We start from the raw sequence: 17,370 nt of genomic DNA on the forward strand, positions 1-17,370 counted from the left end.
GGTATCTAGTTTTGTAGACGAACATATTGACCAAAACCTTTTATCTTAACTACTAGCCTACCAGCCCATCAATCTAAATGTTCCTCTGCTCATGGTGAACCAGGAAATCTTGCACCAAAATCTTGAGTGATGAGCATGTGTGTGCTAATGCCTGCACGCCATGTGTGTAAAATGGAAGGGTTGCTTTCCCAGGATATCTAAAGTGTATTGCTAGCATTCCTTAGATGAGAGGGGGTATAAAAAGTCACGCAAGTGAGGAAAGAATAGGCAGGCTTTCCCTTAGAAGTTGGTTAGGTCCTTTCTGGTGCAAAAGGCTATTAATTTGTCTTCTTGTACTGCCATTTGATGGATGGCAGGGGGAGAAGGGTGAAGAGTGAGGACTGCAGGGTCTGTTGTCAGTGATAAATGGTTCCTTTGAATGAGAGCCAATCTTCCTGGTCTCTGTCACAATCGGTCGTATATTACCAGGGTGCAGCCTGATCACACCCCTGTTGTATCTCCCAGGTGAATGCTCCAACTGGAAACTGCCCTGCTGTGAACATCATCACTCAAGTTAAAGACTGGGTCAGAAAAATGGCCGGCCAGGCACACACATAGGGTCAGATTTATGTTAACTGGCGCATCCCGAGGGATGCGCCAGTTAACATGCGCCACAGTGCGCCACAGCTACGCCACCCATGGTGCGCCGCATTTATGATGCGGCGCACCATGGGGCAAAAACGGCACAGATGCGTGACGCATCTGTGCCGGAAATGTGGCGCATTGCTGGAGTTGCGTCGCAAGCGCGACGCAGCTCCAGCAATGCTCTGGGGGGGGCCTATTCTTTCAATGCTGCCTCAAGCCTTACGCCTGCTTCAAGCAGGCGCAGGGTTTTGACGCAGCATTGCCCTGAAAGTGACTGAGTGAAATCTCATAGATTTCACTCAGCCACTTTCAAGAGGCGTTCCTGCGCAGGAACGCCCCCCCCCCTGCGCAGGAACGCCTCCTCATGGCGCAGTGCTGTACAACGTGACGCATCTCCTAGATGCCTCACGTTGTAAATAGGGCGCAGGGATGCGCCACGTTTCCGCGCCGTTGCGTCACGCAACGGCGGCGTAAACGTGGCGCAAGCCCTTCATAAATCTGCCCCATAGTCTCTCTGCAAAAACCATATAAAAGTGGGAGCTTCTGATGTACTTGTTCCATTTTAAGTTCTCTCCAACCGCGAGATGCCAGCGCCATGACCTTTAAAAAAGTGACCCACATAGTGGTAATATACCTAACCCCTACTCAACTCTTTCCTCTAAGCCAGGCCTACCTCCTTCTACTTTGGCCAACATCCTTGTGGGTACCCAGAGAAAAGCATAAGATAATGCTTTCCGTGACTATCCACATCTAAACCTTTCCTTAGCCATGCCAACTCACTCCCAGTGCCATCTCAGCCTGGCCCACTGTCCTGAATAGCATGGGAAGACTGTGTTGGCCTAAGTTTTCTTCAGCCCTCATTTTGATCCTGCGGTCGACTTTGTTTCACACAGATTGGTACAGTTGGCCCTCCACTACTTCTCACCCATGACAAATATGCGCCAAAGAAATCACTACTCCTGGTCCAGAAGCTTTTTGTTTTTTTCAAAACCTTTTATTGGAATATACAAATACATTTACATCTTGAAATAAGATTTTAAAAGTGAAAAAATATGCTCTAGACGACGATAAGACCAACAGACTGAGGAATGATTGGTTAGGGAATCAAACCTCGTTGCAGTGCATAGTGTGGTCAGCCATGTTTGTAGGCACCTCAAAGCTGCAGTGTGCTGCAACCAAACTTTTTGAATAGCTTTATGTTTACAATAACATCGTATTGACCTCTCAGTGTTCCCTGCTAGTCTTAATAATAGAAAAAATATGTATCAAAGTGCATAAGACACAGTCCTCTTATAATTGAACTGCGTTTGTATCTTTTTGAAAGCATCAAGCTTACTTTGTAGCCATTAAAGGGGTTCCAATGTTCCAAGGAACAAACTTGTGTTCTTTAAGCCCGGTTCCAAACATGTTTTAAAGTAATTGAATTATTCGCAGACCATCTGAATATCCGACAAAGCTGTGTTTCCTCTCGTCGATTTTCTTGGGAAAAGAAAAGAAACTGAGACTTTTTTAGAGCACAAACTCTATCACTCCAACGCCAGAACTCGTAAGTCACATCTCAGTGGACAGAACAGGGTTGGAGATTGGGGGAAGAGATCGTGCGTGAAGTACAGGAGTATAAATGTATGGGTTACCATTTTCTACTCTCTGTAGGTAGGTGTGTAACCCTGCCTCCTATTTGGAATGGCCAGGATCTTTTTAATGTCATGGCTTCTAACAGGGAATATTTGTGTTGTAAAACATGTGGTTCTGTACGTAGAACAGTATGGTTTCTGGAAGAGGTTGAGACTAGGGTACAGAAACCTGAGTGTGATGGGGGAATGAGGTGAACGGATCATAAACCTGGATTGCGCATTGGATCCTGAGCTTTCTTGAGATGGAGCATGGTTTGGGTGCTGTAGCGAATCCTCAGCCACTAGTTGGGAAGAGCCGATGTTGTTCCCATGGCGAGGGCGTGAACAACATCGTGGTAGGCAGGTCACCTCCACTAGCATTGGGTTTACGGTTGAACAGAATAATGTGGGTGAGTGGGGCTGTTGGCCTTTGGAGGACCCTTCCATATGTCCATTGTCCTTCCCATTCCTGCTCCTCTACTGCTGTTGGCACACTCGGAGCCTTGATCTTGGTTTTCCCGCTCTACTCTGAGGCCGGCAGGTTAGACCTGGACCGCAATCACAGCGCTGAAAGATCTCCGGTCTCTGAGCAGGGTCTTTGTGCTTGCGCCCTGAGCAGACTTGACCCTCGTGAAGCACCACCTTGCAGATTTTGGTCCAGAAGTGTCGCGCACAGCAGAGTCCAGTATCACAATCTTGGGTGCGCAAGCAGCTCTCTCCTTCTTGCACTAAAAAAGCAGAAAAAATCAGGACATCACCGTTAAAGTGTTGCTACATCCAATAAACGGTTACGGCAAGGTGATGGTTAACTTTCAAGCCATAAGTAAGTTTTCAACATGAAGTTTATTTCAGCTAGGCATTATAACACAAGGGAACAAGTCCCCCCCTGCACCACCATTAACCATTTGCAGCATATAAGAGGAAAACTCTGCTTTGTAGAATGAATGTTCTAATATTACTGCAGCATTATACTTGTAAAATGTCGTTTGCACCTTTAAGTGATCACAATTCCTCTACAGCTACATTATATGTACCACTGTATAATGGTTTAATACGCAGTACTATTTCCATGTGCCTATAATGGGGATCAAAAAGAAAATGATCGTATTGTGATAATTTTACACTGTCAAACTGCTATGGTTCCTCGATAAAGTTTGTTTAAAAAAAACATCGAAACAAATACATCCTCAATAAATATTTTTATACAAAAAAAAACATTTGCAGCATATTGGTTAATTTAAAAACATCCACATTGAAAATAAATATGATCATAATAAAATGAAAATAAATTCAATCATAACAAAATTCTTGTGGCGTGTCATAAGAGATCCTTCCATTCTCTAGTTATCTTGCTACCAGTTCACTGGAGATGTTTAGACATTCTCTATTCTCTTCCATCATCAGAAAAAATTGCTCCTCAAATTGTGAAATTTCATTCACCAATAAAAGCTGCAACAACATTCATATTGCTTTGGAACCAAAATACAGGGACTAATTTCTCTTATCGCTGGTTCGACCCAGCATTCATGGCCATTAAACAACTTCATCACTGATATAGATGATATAGTCCCCAACTAACCCCAGGATCTTATTGAGAATGTTTATTGGATCAGGTAACCCACCGAATTTGATTTTTCCAGAGAAAAACAGTACCTTTCTGTCCGCCTTAATCTGAAGGAAATCTTAGACTGATATTTGTATTTATTTATCGAGGACTTTTGTATAGCTCAGCATGTCACATTTCGGTAACTTCAGAGTGCTAACAGGTAAAAAAAACATTTTTTTTTTTTAATGGAAGGCACCCAATTAGGCCGATAGTGAGGTCCTGCAGCTAAAACACATAAAGCACTAGTCTGTACAGTGTGTGGTTTTATATGAATGAAGGTTGGTGACTATCTAGGAATAGCCACTGATGCTGGAGAAAGTTTCTGTCCACCTAGAAGCAACTTTTGTAAAGCTGGTCTGCTATATTGGTAGGCGATAACCATAGATCACCTCTTTCCGTTGGTTTATTGGTAAGTAATAGGCATGGATCACCTCTTTCCAGTGGTATATTCGTAGGTTATAGGCATGGATCACCTCTTGCTATTGGTAGGTAATAGGCATTGGTCACCTCTTTATATTGGTAGGTGATAGCATTGGTCACTTCTTTCTATTGATAGGTGATAGGCAAGGATCACCTCTTTCTGTTGACTTATTGGTAGGTAAAAGGCATGGATTGCCTCTTTCTATTGGTATATTGGTCGGTGATAGGCATTGATCACCTCTTTCTATTGGTTTGTGATAGGAATGGATCACCTCTTTCCATTGGCATTTTGGTAGATAATAGGCATGGATCGCATCTTTCTATTGGTATATTGGTGGATGATAGGCATGGATCGCCTCGTTAACTGGGTGGTATAAAGCAGGTCGGCCACTTTGCTTAAATAGATGAGAAGTACAGTGTTTGATAATGGTGTAATTAGGTACATCACATTTCATACATTAACCATTTGTAGACTGCCTGTATCACTCTTTTCTAGTCACAGTGGCAATAACCGATCAAGCCAATTTTGCCATTCTCACGTTATGGCCTGCAAAGAAGCAGCTACTTCCCTGTAATCATAGGCCACATCACTCAACCTATTTTTTATGTAGTACTGTAGAATTGTCTGTGTATCACAAATATAATTTCATTTTAGCGTGAAAAAACAGAAAAAGCCACAGGTTGTCAGACTCTGGGCAGCTCCCTTGACACATTTAGGTAACTGATGACCTTCCAGGTTGTTTCTTTTCTTGAATAACTTGGTGAAAGTTCAGCCAGGACTGACCATATTGCTGGTTCCTGTTTAGAGTAAGTGTGGTGTGGTCATGCTATTATAGGCTAAAGTCCCTCCACTGTCTCACAGTAAAGGAAAGAGCGCAGTTCAAATCCTTCTGCATCATCCACAAAATGTTCCATAGCCAATTGCCAGGTTATCTGGTCAAGTTGTTCATGCTTTACCTTCCACTAGAAGATTAAGACCTGTAAATCCCAAAGAATTAATTGTGCGACCTAACCGTTAAAAGAAATTTGGGGGGAGGATCCATCAAGTTCTTGGCTCATCTCTATGGAACTCTTTACAACTGATGGTAAGATTGAAAGCTAAGTTTCTCAAACCTTGAGGATGCTAAAACTTCTCTCTCTTCAAGCACACTTGGATAGACTACTCCCTCATACTAGCCTTCTTAATCTCCTGTCTTGGCCTGGGCCTTGCTGGTTAGAAGACTAAAACTGTCTGTTGCCCTTATCCTCCTCAAGTACTCCTGACCCTTTGTACCTCGCGATGAGTTTGTTACAGTTGGGAGGGGGTATTTACTTTGTGGTAAACTCAATTCCTCCAGGATGCGATATTCACCACATATGGTAAATGCTTCATATAGCAGGTTTTTAGTAGGAAAATGTAGCATATCAGTTTTTAACACCCCATATTATCAAGAACGGCGATAACATTATCGCCATAGTGGCGATAAAGGGCTTGATAATATGCCCTTGTGAATTCCCATAGAAGCCCAGGTTCTGGTGTGAACCTGGACTTCTATGGGAATTCACAAGGGCATATTATCAAGCCCCTTATCGCCGCCGGCGATAATGTTATCGCTGTTCTTGATAATATGGCCCCAAATCCTGCATATTTCGCCTTTTTTCCGAGCCCTTTGCCTGATATATTTGGGCAGGTTTGACCTACCCAAATTTATCAGGGGAAAACTGCAGAGGCGCGATAATGATCATACAACTTGCAATTCCAATCCCAGTGGAAAGATGCTTGCGCAGGGATCAGAATTTAGCCCTAAAATCATAATGAGGGGCTTTTGACTTTTCTCTTTGGCTTCATCTCCTTTGTATCAGCATCCATATTTAATGGAGTGTGTATGTTGATAATATACCTATATTGACTAGCTGCCTGGTAACTGACCTCGAGCTTACACCATTCTTCCCTCAACTATGTATCTGACCCCAAAGTCCCCTGAGGTTACCACAAAGTGGTTTCCAGGGCTTTTCAAAAAGCTGTTATGAAATCAACTAAAAAATACTGATTTCCCATCTCATACCTTTAGTGGCAGCGGGTACACTACTCTCTGGTTTCTTCTTTCGTCTTTTCTCCCTGCTTGGCAGTTCAGGTATTACTTTGGTGTTGGAGATAGGACTTCCATAGACTTCGAGCTGCTTTTCTTGCACTGCAGCTGTGTCATCTGGCTTTGCACAAATACCTGAATTAAAATATATTAGTTAGTGTTGTTTATCACCACCTAAAAACATTGTATAGCAGAGCAGTTTTTAAAATGACTTTCAGATGTTGCAGCGCAGAATCCAGGCCCTTATCATGAGGCCGCGGAAGGATCTGCCATGTTCTTAAATGCTTGATCAGTACCAATACAACTGTGTACGCACATTTTGTCCTTCACTGCTGCAGTGGCTTAATCCAACATGATGCCCCCCCTGCAGAATGTTATATGCGTTCCCCGAGTCTCCCATATAGCACAGATATTCATTGTTCTTGAGCTGAATGGGTCCCCTGAAGATCTGGACACGTTCTCCACTGTCAGGGGTGTGGGGGGGACCTACATTACACGCCTGCACCACTTCCCTTCACTGTGGCAGCAAGGATGATAACATGAACTGTGGACTTTGTGTCCTGTTTATGTGCTCTGCTAGCACTCCCTGTATCAATGCTTTGCTTTATGGCCAGCTTGTATTCCATATTTCCATCGCCAGCTTTGTGTCCTGTATGTGTGCTCTGCTTGTATTCTTGAATCAACGCTCTGCTTTGTGTCTTGTACCTGTGCTATGCTTACTGTCCAAATGTTTACTGATTTGAGCCCTGCATTTCATTTTTTCCTTTACTTGATCCTCTGCTTTTTAGGTCTGGCCTTTGAGTTAGTTTTACCTGTCAGACTACTTCTTTTTTTTTTAAGATTCATATGTATGTTATACATACATGGGGGGATTTTGTTTAGTAGGCCCCATCTACTGGTCTACAAAATTGTCATTCACATTTTCCTTCTCCTTACTACCGTTGACAGTATTGGCCAATTAATTATCCCCTTCAATTTGAGTGAGTGCAAAAAGTATGTGCACATTGTTCATATCCACCTAAAATAGTTAATTTCTCTTTAGTGACAAAGCTGGCTCAAAATGTACTTTACTTATTATTGTCTTAACTTTAAATACCTGGGGCTTATCTACAAGCCCCTTGCACCACCGGTGCGTCACTTTTTGTGATGCACCGGGGCTGCATTTTGCTGCCTCATATTTAATAGGACACATAAAGCCACCCTGCGTGGCTTTTCGTGTCCTTGTAAATACAGGCCCATTTCACGCAGCACTTTGTGTGAAAGGGGTGTGCCATGGGTGTTGCCACGTAACACCCATGGCTTCTGCCGCATTCACAGATTTACAACCTTTTGTACACCTGGGAATGCGTCAGAATGCTATGCCTCCACAGGGGAAGTGAAGGGAGGCGCAACAAGGAGGAATGTTTTCTTTTCTCCTCGTTTGTTCCTCTTTCTATGCGTGATGCATTCTGCAGCAGACATAGAAAGAGAAAATCACCTCTAGTGATTGTTTATGTGCAGAAAGGTGTCCCTTCCTACACAAAAACAATCTCACCCGCAACGCAGGCACCTTTGCATCATAGCACAAGGGTGCCTCAGTTGGCACTAGGCAGCATTGTGCACCAGAATTGGGAAAAGGCAGAAATGCACCATATTGTGTTAAATATGGGGCATTCCTGTCCTTTCCCTGTCACACAGAGCATCGCAGCAAGGTGACTTGCTGAGCGAGTTCTACATAAATATTTTGTATATTTGAAGCATTTTTTGATGTAGATAACATACCGTGCATACTCTTGCTATCTAATGTTTGTCTTGAAACATTACACGTTTTTTCGTATAAGGGGTTTTGTCTTCAAAGTCACTCGTGATACACCCCCTGAAATAAACAATACACCCTGACACAGACTCCATCTCAGATTGTGTTTTTTATGCAGCACACATAGAAAGAGGAATCACCTCTTGTGATTGTTTTTGTGCAGGAAGGTGTCCATTCCAACACAAAAACAATCTCACCGCAACGCAGGCCCCCTTGCATCATAGCACAAGGGTGCCTCAGTTGGCACTAGGCAGCCCATTGTGCGCCAGCGTTGGGAAAAGGCAGAAATGCACCATATTGTGTTAAATACGGGGCATTCCTGTCCTTTCCCTGTCACACAGAGCAGGCCAGCAAGGTGTTTCACTAAGTGAGTTCTACATAAATACACGCCTTTGTATATTTGATATCAAAGGGGATGATGGATGGAGCGCTTGAGCAAATCAAACACTCAACCCCATTCAACTGATCTGGGTTTAATCCATCATCATTCTTTACCGCACTCCACCACCCCAGTTCAGACATGGCCATATGCAAATCAGTCTGACCCTGTGCCTCATGGGAACAGTCCGGTCTGAATTGCCAAGCCATATCTTCCCTGGACCGGAAACAAGCATCATGGGACCGGTTTCGGGTTCATAACCCTTATCAGCCAGGCTCTCTTGAATCCAGTGGCGGAGTGAGCTAAAGAATGATGATGGATTAAACCCAGATCAATTGACTGGGGGTGAGTGCTTGCAATGTTCAACACTCCATTCATCATCCCCTTTGCTTCGCCTTGTTCGCCCTAAGTTGGCTGCGTATGCCCAGACGTGGGTCCCTTGCTCACTTTGCCACTGGATTCAAGCTAGCCTGGCTGATGATGGCCTATTAGCCCGAAACCGGTCCCAGGATGCTTGTTTCCAGTCCAGGGATGACATCATGGGAACAGTCCAGTCTGAATTGCCAAGCCATATCTTCCCTGAACCGGAAACAAGCATCATGGGACCGGTTTCGGGTTCATAACCCTTATCAGCCAGGCTCTCTTGAATCCAGTGGCGGAGTGAGCTAAAGAATGATGATGGATTAAACCCAGATCAATTGACTGGGGGTGAGTGCTTACAATGTTCAACACTCCATTCATCATCCCCTTTGCTTCGCCTTGTTCGCCCTAAGTTGGCTGCGTATGCCCAGACGTGGGTCCCTTGCTCACTTTGCCACTGGATTCAAGCTAGCCTGGCTGATGATGGCTTATTAGCCAGAAACCGGTCCCAGGATGCTTGTTTCCAGTCCAGGGAAGACATGGCTTGGCAGTTCGGGCTGGACTGTTCCCATGAGGCACAGGGTCAGACTGATTTGCATATGGCCATGTCTGAACTGGGGTGGCTGAGTGAGCTAAAGAATGATGATGGATTAAACCCAGATCAGTTGACTGGGGGTGAGTGCTTGCCATGAGTTTGAGTTTCAACACTCTGTCCATCATCCCCTTTGCTTTACTTTGTACATTCGAAGCATTTTCTGATGTAGATAACATACTGTGCATAATCTTGCTATCTAATGATGGTCTTGAAACATTACATGTTTTTTCTTAGAAGGGGTTTTGTTTTCAAAGTGACTCATGACACTTCCCCTGAAATAAACAATACACCCTGACACATACTCCATCTCAGATTGTGTTTTTTCTGCCATCTGTTGTAGGCATGTTTGAGTGCTCTTTTACAAAGGTGCACATCAAGAAAAGCTTTTTTAGTGCCACTTCACCAGAAGACCAAGAACTTCCATTGTGTCATTGAGAACACCATTGTGACACTAACTGCTTTGGGATTGCGCTGAAGATCATGAGGCCTGTTAATTTCTCAATAACTCGTTAGGGGGATTTATGGAATAAACTTTGTTTAAATTTCCACCACTTGCAATAGTATTTTTCTGTGGTCCGACCAGCATCGACTTTCAACCTTTGTCTACAGAAGTAACACAATGAAAGCGTCTCTGTGTAGCGTACAACGCTATTTGTTACGTGAAGACCACTCCGTACTGAAAGGACAAAAGTTTGGTGCACTGTACGGTCATGCAGGGCCAGGACTCTACCAAGTCTCTGTCTGGCAGAGTAACCCAAGATCGTGAATACTTCAAGACCAGTGACAATTTGGAGAGCGAGTGGGGCTTCTGATAGCCCAGTCCCAGGAGACCAGTGACCAATGATCTCCAGCCCCCCGAACAAAGCCTATACCCAGGAATAATATTACAACTATAATAAACATATTTCTCCTTGTTACTCCTCACCAGAGGGGGCGTAGCAGTTTTGCAGCATTCCCAGGTCTACCACTTATGGTAAACCTGGAAATACGTCAAAATCCATGGGATTTGTTGGGAACACCCACACAAACCCCATGGGATACTTCTCTCGGACAGAGTAACGCAATGCAGCAATTTGTTCTGTGTTGCGTTACTCTGGATTTATCAAGCCACTCAAAGCCAAGCAATGATTCCTTGCATTGCCTGATAAATCGCATTTCAAGGGTTGCATCCGTCTACACTTTGACGTACTTAAGTTCTCAGTTAACTCATTAAGGATGAAAGAAAGAAACAAGTGTTAATAGAAAAGGGAAAGAAGAATGCACGTTTGAAAGGAAGGAAATGTCGGAGGAAGGAAGGGTGAAAAGAAAGATATGAAGAGTAATTGGGATTGGGATGATGGATGGATGGATGGAGAGGTGGGTGGATGGGTTAAAGGATGGCAGATTAAACAGACATCTGAGAGGGTGACGGATGGACTGGTGAAAGAATGGCAGACTAAATGGAAATATGAGTGGATGGATGGCAAAAAGTAACAATGGGTGGATGAATGCCTTTACTGATGGATGTGTAAGTGAAAGGGTGAATGTATGGGTGGATGGATGTATGCATAGGCGGTGATGTGTGAATGGAAAGAATAGTGAACATTGAATGATGAACGAATGGATGACAGAAGGTAAAAGTGAAATGCGGATATCAGAGGGTGAATCGAAGGGTGAAAGGATGAATGTATAGATGCTCCGATGAAAGAGACAAGGCAGCACTTCTAGGAAGGTTCCAGTTCGCTTGCCCTTTCTTGATGCCATCAGAACTGTGGTCCAAAGTGCGGGCTATTTTCATTTTCTGGCTAATCCCTTGCTTTAGATACAGATCTTCCTCCATTCCGTGGTAGAATCATCAGCCCACTGTGTCTTTCAACATTGAGTGACACTTCTGCTCTCCTTGGCTGTGCCCAGCTACGGTCCCAGGTCTCCCCCCTTCGTGACAATACCATTGTCATATCTTCTTCTGCCAGTTCCCTGCTACAGCCATGCCCACCTCCCTGATAACATCCGTTACAGTCACTGGTCTCCCCTCTCCGCATCAAGCTGCTTCAGCGACAGCTCGTGCCAGCTTCACGCCAATGCCCTGCTCGGGTGACGTGCCCCTCCCTTCCAGCGCGAGGCGAGACCTTTCAACGGTGGCAGCCGTTGAACCGTCTCGCCTCGCGCTGGGAGTTCCTTCTTGCAGTGCCATGCCTCCCATGATCCATTCTCAGCCAGTGGCTCAGTGGACTACACCACAGCAACCGTCGTCTCCAGTCACATTTGTCCCTTTCTCTGGCAGTCACTCCTCCATCGCCACGCCCGCCCACATCCCTGCCCAGTTGGGTATGCACCAAGAGTGGCCTTACCGTTTACACACTGGATACCCGGGCAGCACATGGCACTGTTCTGGCATCGTCTCCGCAGGTGGTGGCACGTGACACAGGATGGCGCCTTCCCGTCAGAGCGTAGACATACCTGCCCGTCCCTGCAGTCCCGGTCTGCCTGGCACGGGAAGACCTGCGGAGAAAAAGACCTGGGTTGAGGGAACGGTGTGTGCACAGAGCCCCAACCTTCACTCTGAGGATTACTCGCCTCTATCTAGGGCTCCATACAGCACTCACCCTGACGTCAGCAATATACTTACCGTCCCTGTGCCACACCTTTTTTCACTGCACTGTACCTACAAATGAATCCACCCCACTAGCCACCGCTATGACCTTCGCTCCATTGCCAATCAATCACGCCATTTCACTGCCCGTCACTTTCAGGGTCAGTGGGGGCAGACAATTAGATTTTTAGGGAAAAACAACATGAGGGGCCACATTCACAAAGGTTTACTGCCAGGTTAGCGTTACCTTTGTAATGCTAACCCCACGCTAAACCTATTTGGGGATTAACAAACCAACGCTAATTGGTATTAGTGTTGAAGTCATATTTAAGGCCACTGCGCCACTGGAGGTTCCCTTTTTTTGACGCTCCGGTGATGCACAACACTGAGCCATATTTACAAGGCCACGCAAAGCCGCCCTGCCTGTAAATATGTCTCCTTTCACGCATTACTCTGCGTGAAAGGGGCATTCCATGGGTGTTGATGTGGGTGTTCTCACGCAACATCCATGGATTCTACGGCATTCCCAGATTAATAATGGTTCGTAAACATGGGAATGCGTCAGATTGAAGTGGCGCAACGAGGAGAAATACCTTTATTTCTAATTGTTTTTTGCTCTTTCTATGTGTGCTGCATTCTACACCAGACATAGAAAGAGGAAAACACCATCAATGATTGTTTTTAACCCTTCCTGCACAAAAACAATCATCCCTGCAATGCAGGCACCCTTGCATCATGGTACAAGTGTGCCTGCGTTGGCACTAGGTAGTCAATTGTGCGCAGGCACAGAGGGAAACACAGGGTTGCGTCGTTTTGCTGTAAATACACCGCATCCCTGCACTTTTCTAATGACGCAGCTTGGTGCACCAAGATGGCTTGCAGCGCCGTGCTACATCATTTTCTAGTAAATATGCACCCAGCGCTAATTGGTATTAGTGTTGGTTTGTATGGAAAAGTAATGCAAAGCAATGCAAAATGCTGCGTTGCATTACTTTGCGTTAAGAGGACGTTACATGGCCGTTCCCATGCAAGCACCCATGTTTTTTTATACTAAACCCTATCTCCTAACATTAGTAGACAGGGCTTAAAGCCAAAACATTAACGCTGCTGGAAAGCAGGTGTTAAAGGGGAAATATTTTTATTTCTCCTTTCTATTCCTACTTCCTAGGTTTTAAACTTGTCTAGGCAGAGTATTTTGTACTTCCTTCCTAAACAAAACCTATGGTAGACTCAGGTACGTCCTTTAGCAATATGGCTCTAAGGTGTGTGCCCGGCACACAGCTGAAATAAGCGCCAGCACTAAGGAGAGAGACATATTTCTGTGAATATGGTGCTCTCTCCCTGTCACACTGCGCAGCCTCTTTCGTCGCTGCGCTGTGTTACGTAACACCTTTCAGAATCTGAGGCAAAGTGTTCTGTTGTGGCCAATAATGGCTCGAGGAAGACACTTATCCTGCTTCCTCTTGATCCATGGAAGCCCTTCTACATGTACCTATACCAGGACGATCCCTTCCTGGAGCAAAGCCCAAGGCGAGCCCCAGTCTCTCTGTTGTCCAGTGCTGTTACCTTCCTTCAAATCAAGAAAAGTATTATACCCTCCTCCTGTCAAACACCCTGATTTTCCTACTACCACAGCTAGGCTCTTTCGTTCTTGCTGCCCCCAGACCAGGCCCGGTACAAAGCTGGTACCATCCTTTTATCACATGCTCTTATTTTGCTGATACCTCAGGCTAGGTCCTTCTCCTCCCTGCTGCAGCGAGACCAGTACCTTGCCTTTCTTAACGACTGTACCCTCCTGTGTACTAGCACAGAACTATTGCTGTTCATAACACCAGCCCCCCTTCCTTTTACTAATCATATTAGCTCCCGGTGTTGTTGCTGCCGAAAGCCCAACAAGCGTAGTGCACGACAAGGCGCTTGCACACTTTTGCCGGTGACTAGACTGCCACCTTCTTGTTGTCTCGTGCATTTTCCATTTCTGCTGCCCATGCCATTTCATTCCTTCTGCCCCAGACTACACAATCAACTTCCGCTGCTGCCACTCCATTTCCTTCCTGCTGCCTCAGCATCATATCCCAACTCCCTCTTATCCATACAGTACCCTAATTTTTGTTGTCGCTCAGGCTGCCGCCTCATTCCCTATTGCGACCCAAGGTCACGGCTTCCCTATGGCTCCATATACCCTCACTTGACTTGAAACAGTTAGCCCCTCTCTTCCACCACTCACCCCTCTCTTTCACTACTCACCCCCTCTCTTTCACCACTCACCCCCACTCTTTCACTACTCACCCCTCTCTTTCACCATTCACCCCCTCTCTTCCACCACTCACCCCCTCTCTTTCACCACTCACCCCCTCTTTCACCATTCACACTCTCTCTTTCACCACTCACCCCTCTCTTTCACCACATCCCCTCTCTTTCACCACTCACCCCTCTTTCATCACTCATCCCCTCTCTTTCACCATTCATACACTCTCTTTCACCACTCACCCCTATCTTTCACCATTCATCCCCTCTCTCACCACCTCTCTTTCACCACTAACCCCTCTTTTTCACCACACCCCCTCTCTTTCACCACTCACCCCCTCTTTCACAACTCACCCCCTCTCTTTCACCAATCACCCCCTCTCTTTCACCACTTACCCCTCTCTTTCACCACTCACACTCTCTCTTTCATAACTCACTCCATCTCTTTCACCACTCACCCCTCTCTTTCACCATTCACACCCTCTCTTCCATCACTCACCCCCTCTCTTCCCCCACTCACCCCTCTCTTTCACCACTCACCCTATCTCTTTCACCACTCACCCCCTCTCTTTTACCACTCACCCTCTCTCTTTCATAACTCACTCCATCTCTTTCACCACTCACCCCCTCTCTTTCACCACTCACCCCCTCTCTTTAACCACTCACCCCTCTCTTTCACCACTCACCCCACGCTTTCACCACTCACCCCCTCGCTTTCACCACTCAACTCTCTCTTTCACCATTCACCCTCTCTCTTTCACCACTCACCCTCTCTCTTTCACCACTCACACCTCTTTCACCACTCACCCTCTCTTTCACCACTCGCCCTCTCTTTCACCACTCACCCCTCTCTTTCACAGCTCACCCCCTCTCTTTCACCACTCACCCCCTCTCTTTCGCCACTCCCCCCTCTCTTTCACCACTCCCCCCCTCTCTTTCACCACTCATCCCTCTCTTTCACCACTCACCCTATCTCTTTCACCACTCACACCCTCTCTTTCACCATTCACACCCTCTCTTCCATCACTCACCCCCTCTCGTCCCCCACTCACCCCTCTCTTTCACCACTCACCCTATCTCTTTCACCACTCGCCCCCTCTCTTTCACCACTCGCCCCCTCTCTTTCACCACTCACCCTCTCTCTTTCACCACTCACACCTCTTTCACCACTCACCCTCTCTTTTACCACTCGCCCTCTCTTTCACCACTCACCCCTCTCTTTCACCACTCACCCCATCTCTTTCACCACTCACCCCCTCTCTTTCAACCCTCACCCCCTCTCTTTCACCACTCCCCCTATCTCTTTCACCACTCGCCCCCTCTCTTTCACCACTCGCCCCCTCTCTTTCACCACTCGCCCCCTCTCTTTCACCACTCACTCCAGCTCTTTCACCACTCACCCCCTCTTTTTTGTCATGAGTTCCTATCTCCCATTTATAACACAGCTCTAGCCCTCTGTTGCCCTCGAGTCCTACGTCTCTGTTACCTCAATCTTTCACCTCTCAGTTGGCACAGATCCCTTGCTCTGGTGTCCCAGACCCTGCCCTAGACCCTCACCCGTCAGTTGGCGCATGCTCTTACCTTCCTACTGCCCTGCACCTCTGCCGATCCGCGGATGGTGTTGTAGTCCAAGACTAAGGCACTCAGCGGGCAGTAGAGAGATGCCAGGCCCAAAAGTAGGACGCAGACCATCCTGTAGAAAGACGCGTTCGAGTTTGCTAGGCAGCGCCCTCTGGTGGATTCCGTTGGAGTCGACTGAGCTTGCTAGATGGGTCCTCGCTATCTATCGCAGATATGCAACAGGGGGTCCCGGTGAGCCACAAAAAAGTCGCGCTGGAAGTACTCTGCAAGCACCTGTGCCCTCGTGCCGGGAGTGTGAGAGGCAGAGGTGTCCAGGATATTTATAGCCCCCCTGCTGCTGTCAGAACCCTCTCCTCCTCCTGCTCACCTGACTCCCACCCACACACACATCAACCTCTTTTTGATCAACAGCTACAAACACGAGCTCCTAGAGGGCAGAGAGCCGCCTCATAATTACTATATCAAAGAGAGTTAAAAGGACACGGAGTGGGGGCGGGAGGGAGAGGGCAGGATGTGGGTATTAACAGACACAGCCGATCAAGAGCACTTCCTTTTAATCTGTCAGAAAGGTCTTCTATCATCCGCCTGTTTCACCGCCAGAGGAGTCCTATTCCCCTTGAAAAGGTTGCTGCCTTTCCGCCTGAAAAGCCCAAAACAACCCGTTAACATTTTGTGGAAGTTTCCGTCGGTTACAGGATGAAAGGGGGGCTTCACCTGTGCCGGTCCCGCACCTGAGGAGTAGAGGGGGTGCTGGGGGTCGAGGGGTGTGGGGGAGAGGAGTGGGGTTAGCGGTCAATAGTGTCGAGTTGACCCTAGTGAAACAGGCATGGCTTGGGGAAGGGTGTTATAGGGCAGATTGGTGTCCTAGTGATGAAGAGGGTGAGACCCAGGGGTGGAGTCACCTGTCTGCGGCGTTCGACGGACCCCTAACACACAGGCAAGGCTGGGGAGCAGGAAAGATGGCGGCAGAGACACGAGAAGGGGGCACCTCTCGGTCTGTTCAGTACAGGGCACAAGTCGGGGATACACGCGGTTAGACAGTGTCTACCCACTATTTTCGCCGAGTGGACGCCGTCCACCCTGCCAAGAGGTTGTGCCCTACTGAAATATGCTGAACTGGTCCTGGTGTAATGTTCACACACCAAGGCAGGTTCAGCAGCGCCTGCATGTTGTCTGCTTTTGTTCTGAGCATCAAGGTGCACGTAGTGGCAAGAGAGATTTGTTATTTCAAACTTGAGCTGGGCAGGGGCCATCATGTCTCCTTTTGTTCAAATATCTTTGCTAGTGATCAGGAGCCTCACATCTAAATGCAATGGAGGGGAAACAAAGGCACGCAGCGTGTTGTCACTTTACAGGTACTTATGAGAGGCATGGTTTTAACTTTGTTCAGACTCTGTAAATAAGAAATATGCATCTAATGTCAGAATGTCAGGTGTGTAGGTCTGTTCCAGTGTTTACACAAATAATTTAAATATCACTATTTTCTTTTATTTCTTTTAAAGCGCTACT

At 46.5% G+C, this 17,370-nt stretch overlaps 1 protein-coding gene across 1 annotated transcript; it reads right to left on the minus strand.

Moving 5' to 3' along the window:
* Positions 1–1,596: 1,596 nt before the first annotated feature.
* Positions 1,597–16,155, minus strand: DKK4 (dickkopf Wnt signaling pathway inhibitor 4). The gene is made up of 4 exons (XM_086944784.1): positions 15,862–16,155; positions 11,792–11,942; positions 6,309–6,467; positions 1,597–2,965 (listed from the first exon to the last, which is right to left on the minus strand). The coding sequence occupies exons 1-4, from the start codon at positions 15,970–15,972 to the stop codon at positions 2,715–2,717; spliced, it is 672 nt and encodes a 223-aa protein (XP_086800910.1). The 5' UTR covers positions 15,973–16,155; the 3' UTR covers positions 1,597–2,714.
* Between the last annotated feature and the right edge of the window lie 1,215 nt (positions 16,156–17,370).

This window comes from Lissotriton vulgaris, chromosome 11 (genome assembly GCF_964263255.1).
Source record: "Lissotriton vulgaris chromosome 11, aLisVul1.2, whole genome shotgun sequence".
In the NCBI taxonomy this organism is placed as follows: Eukaryota; Metazoa; Chordata; class Amphibia; order Caudata; family Salamandridae; genus Lissotriton; species Lissotriton vulgaris.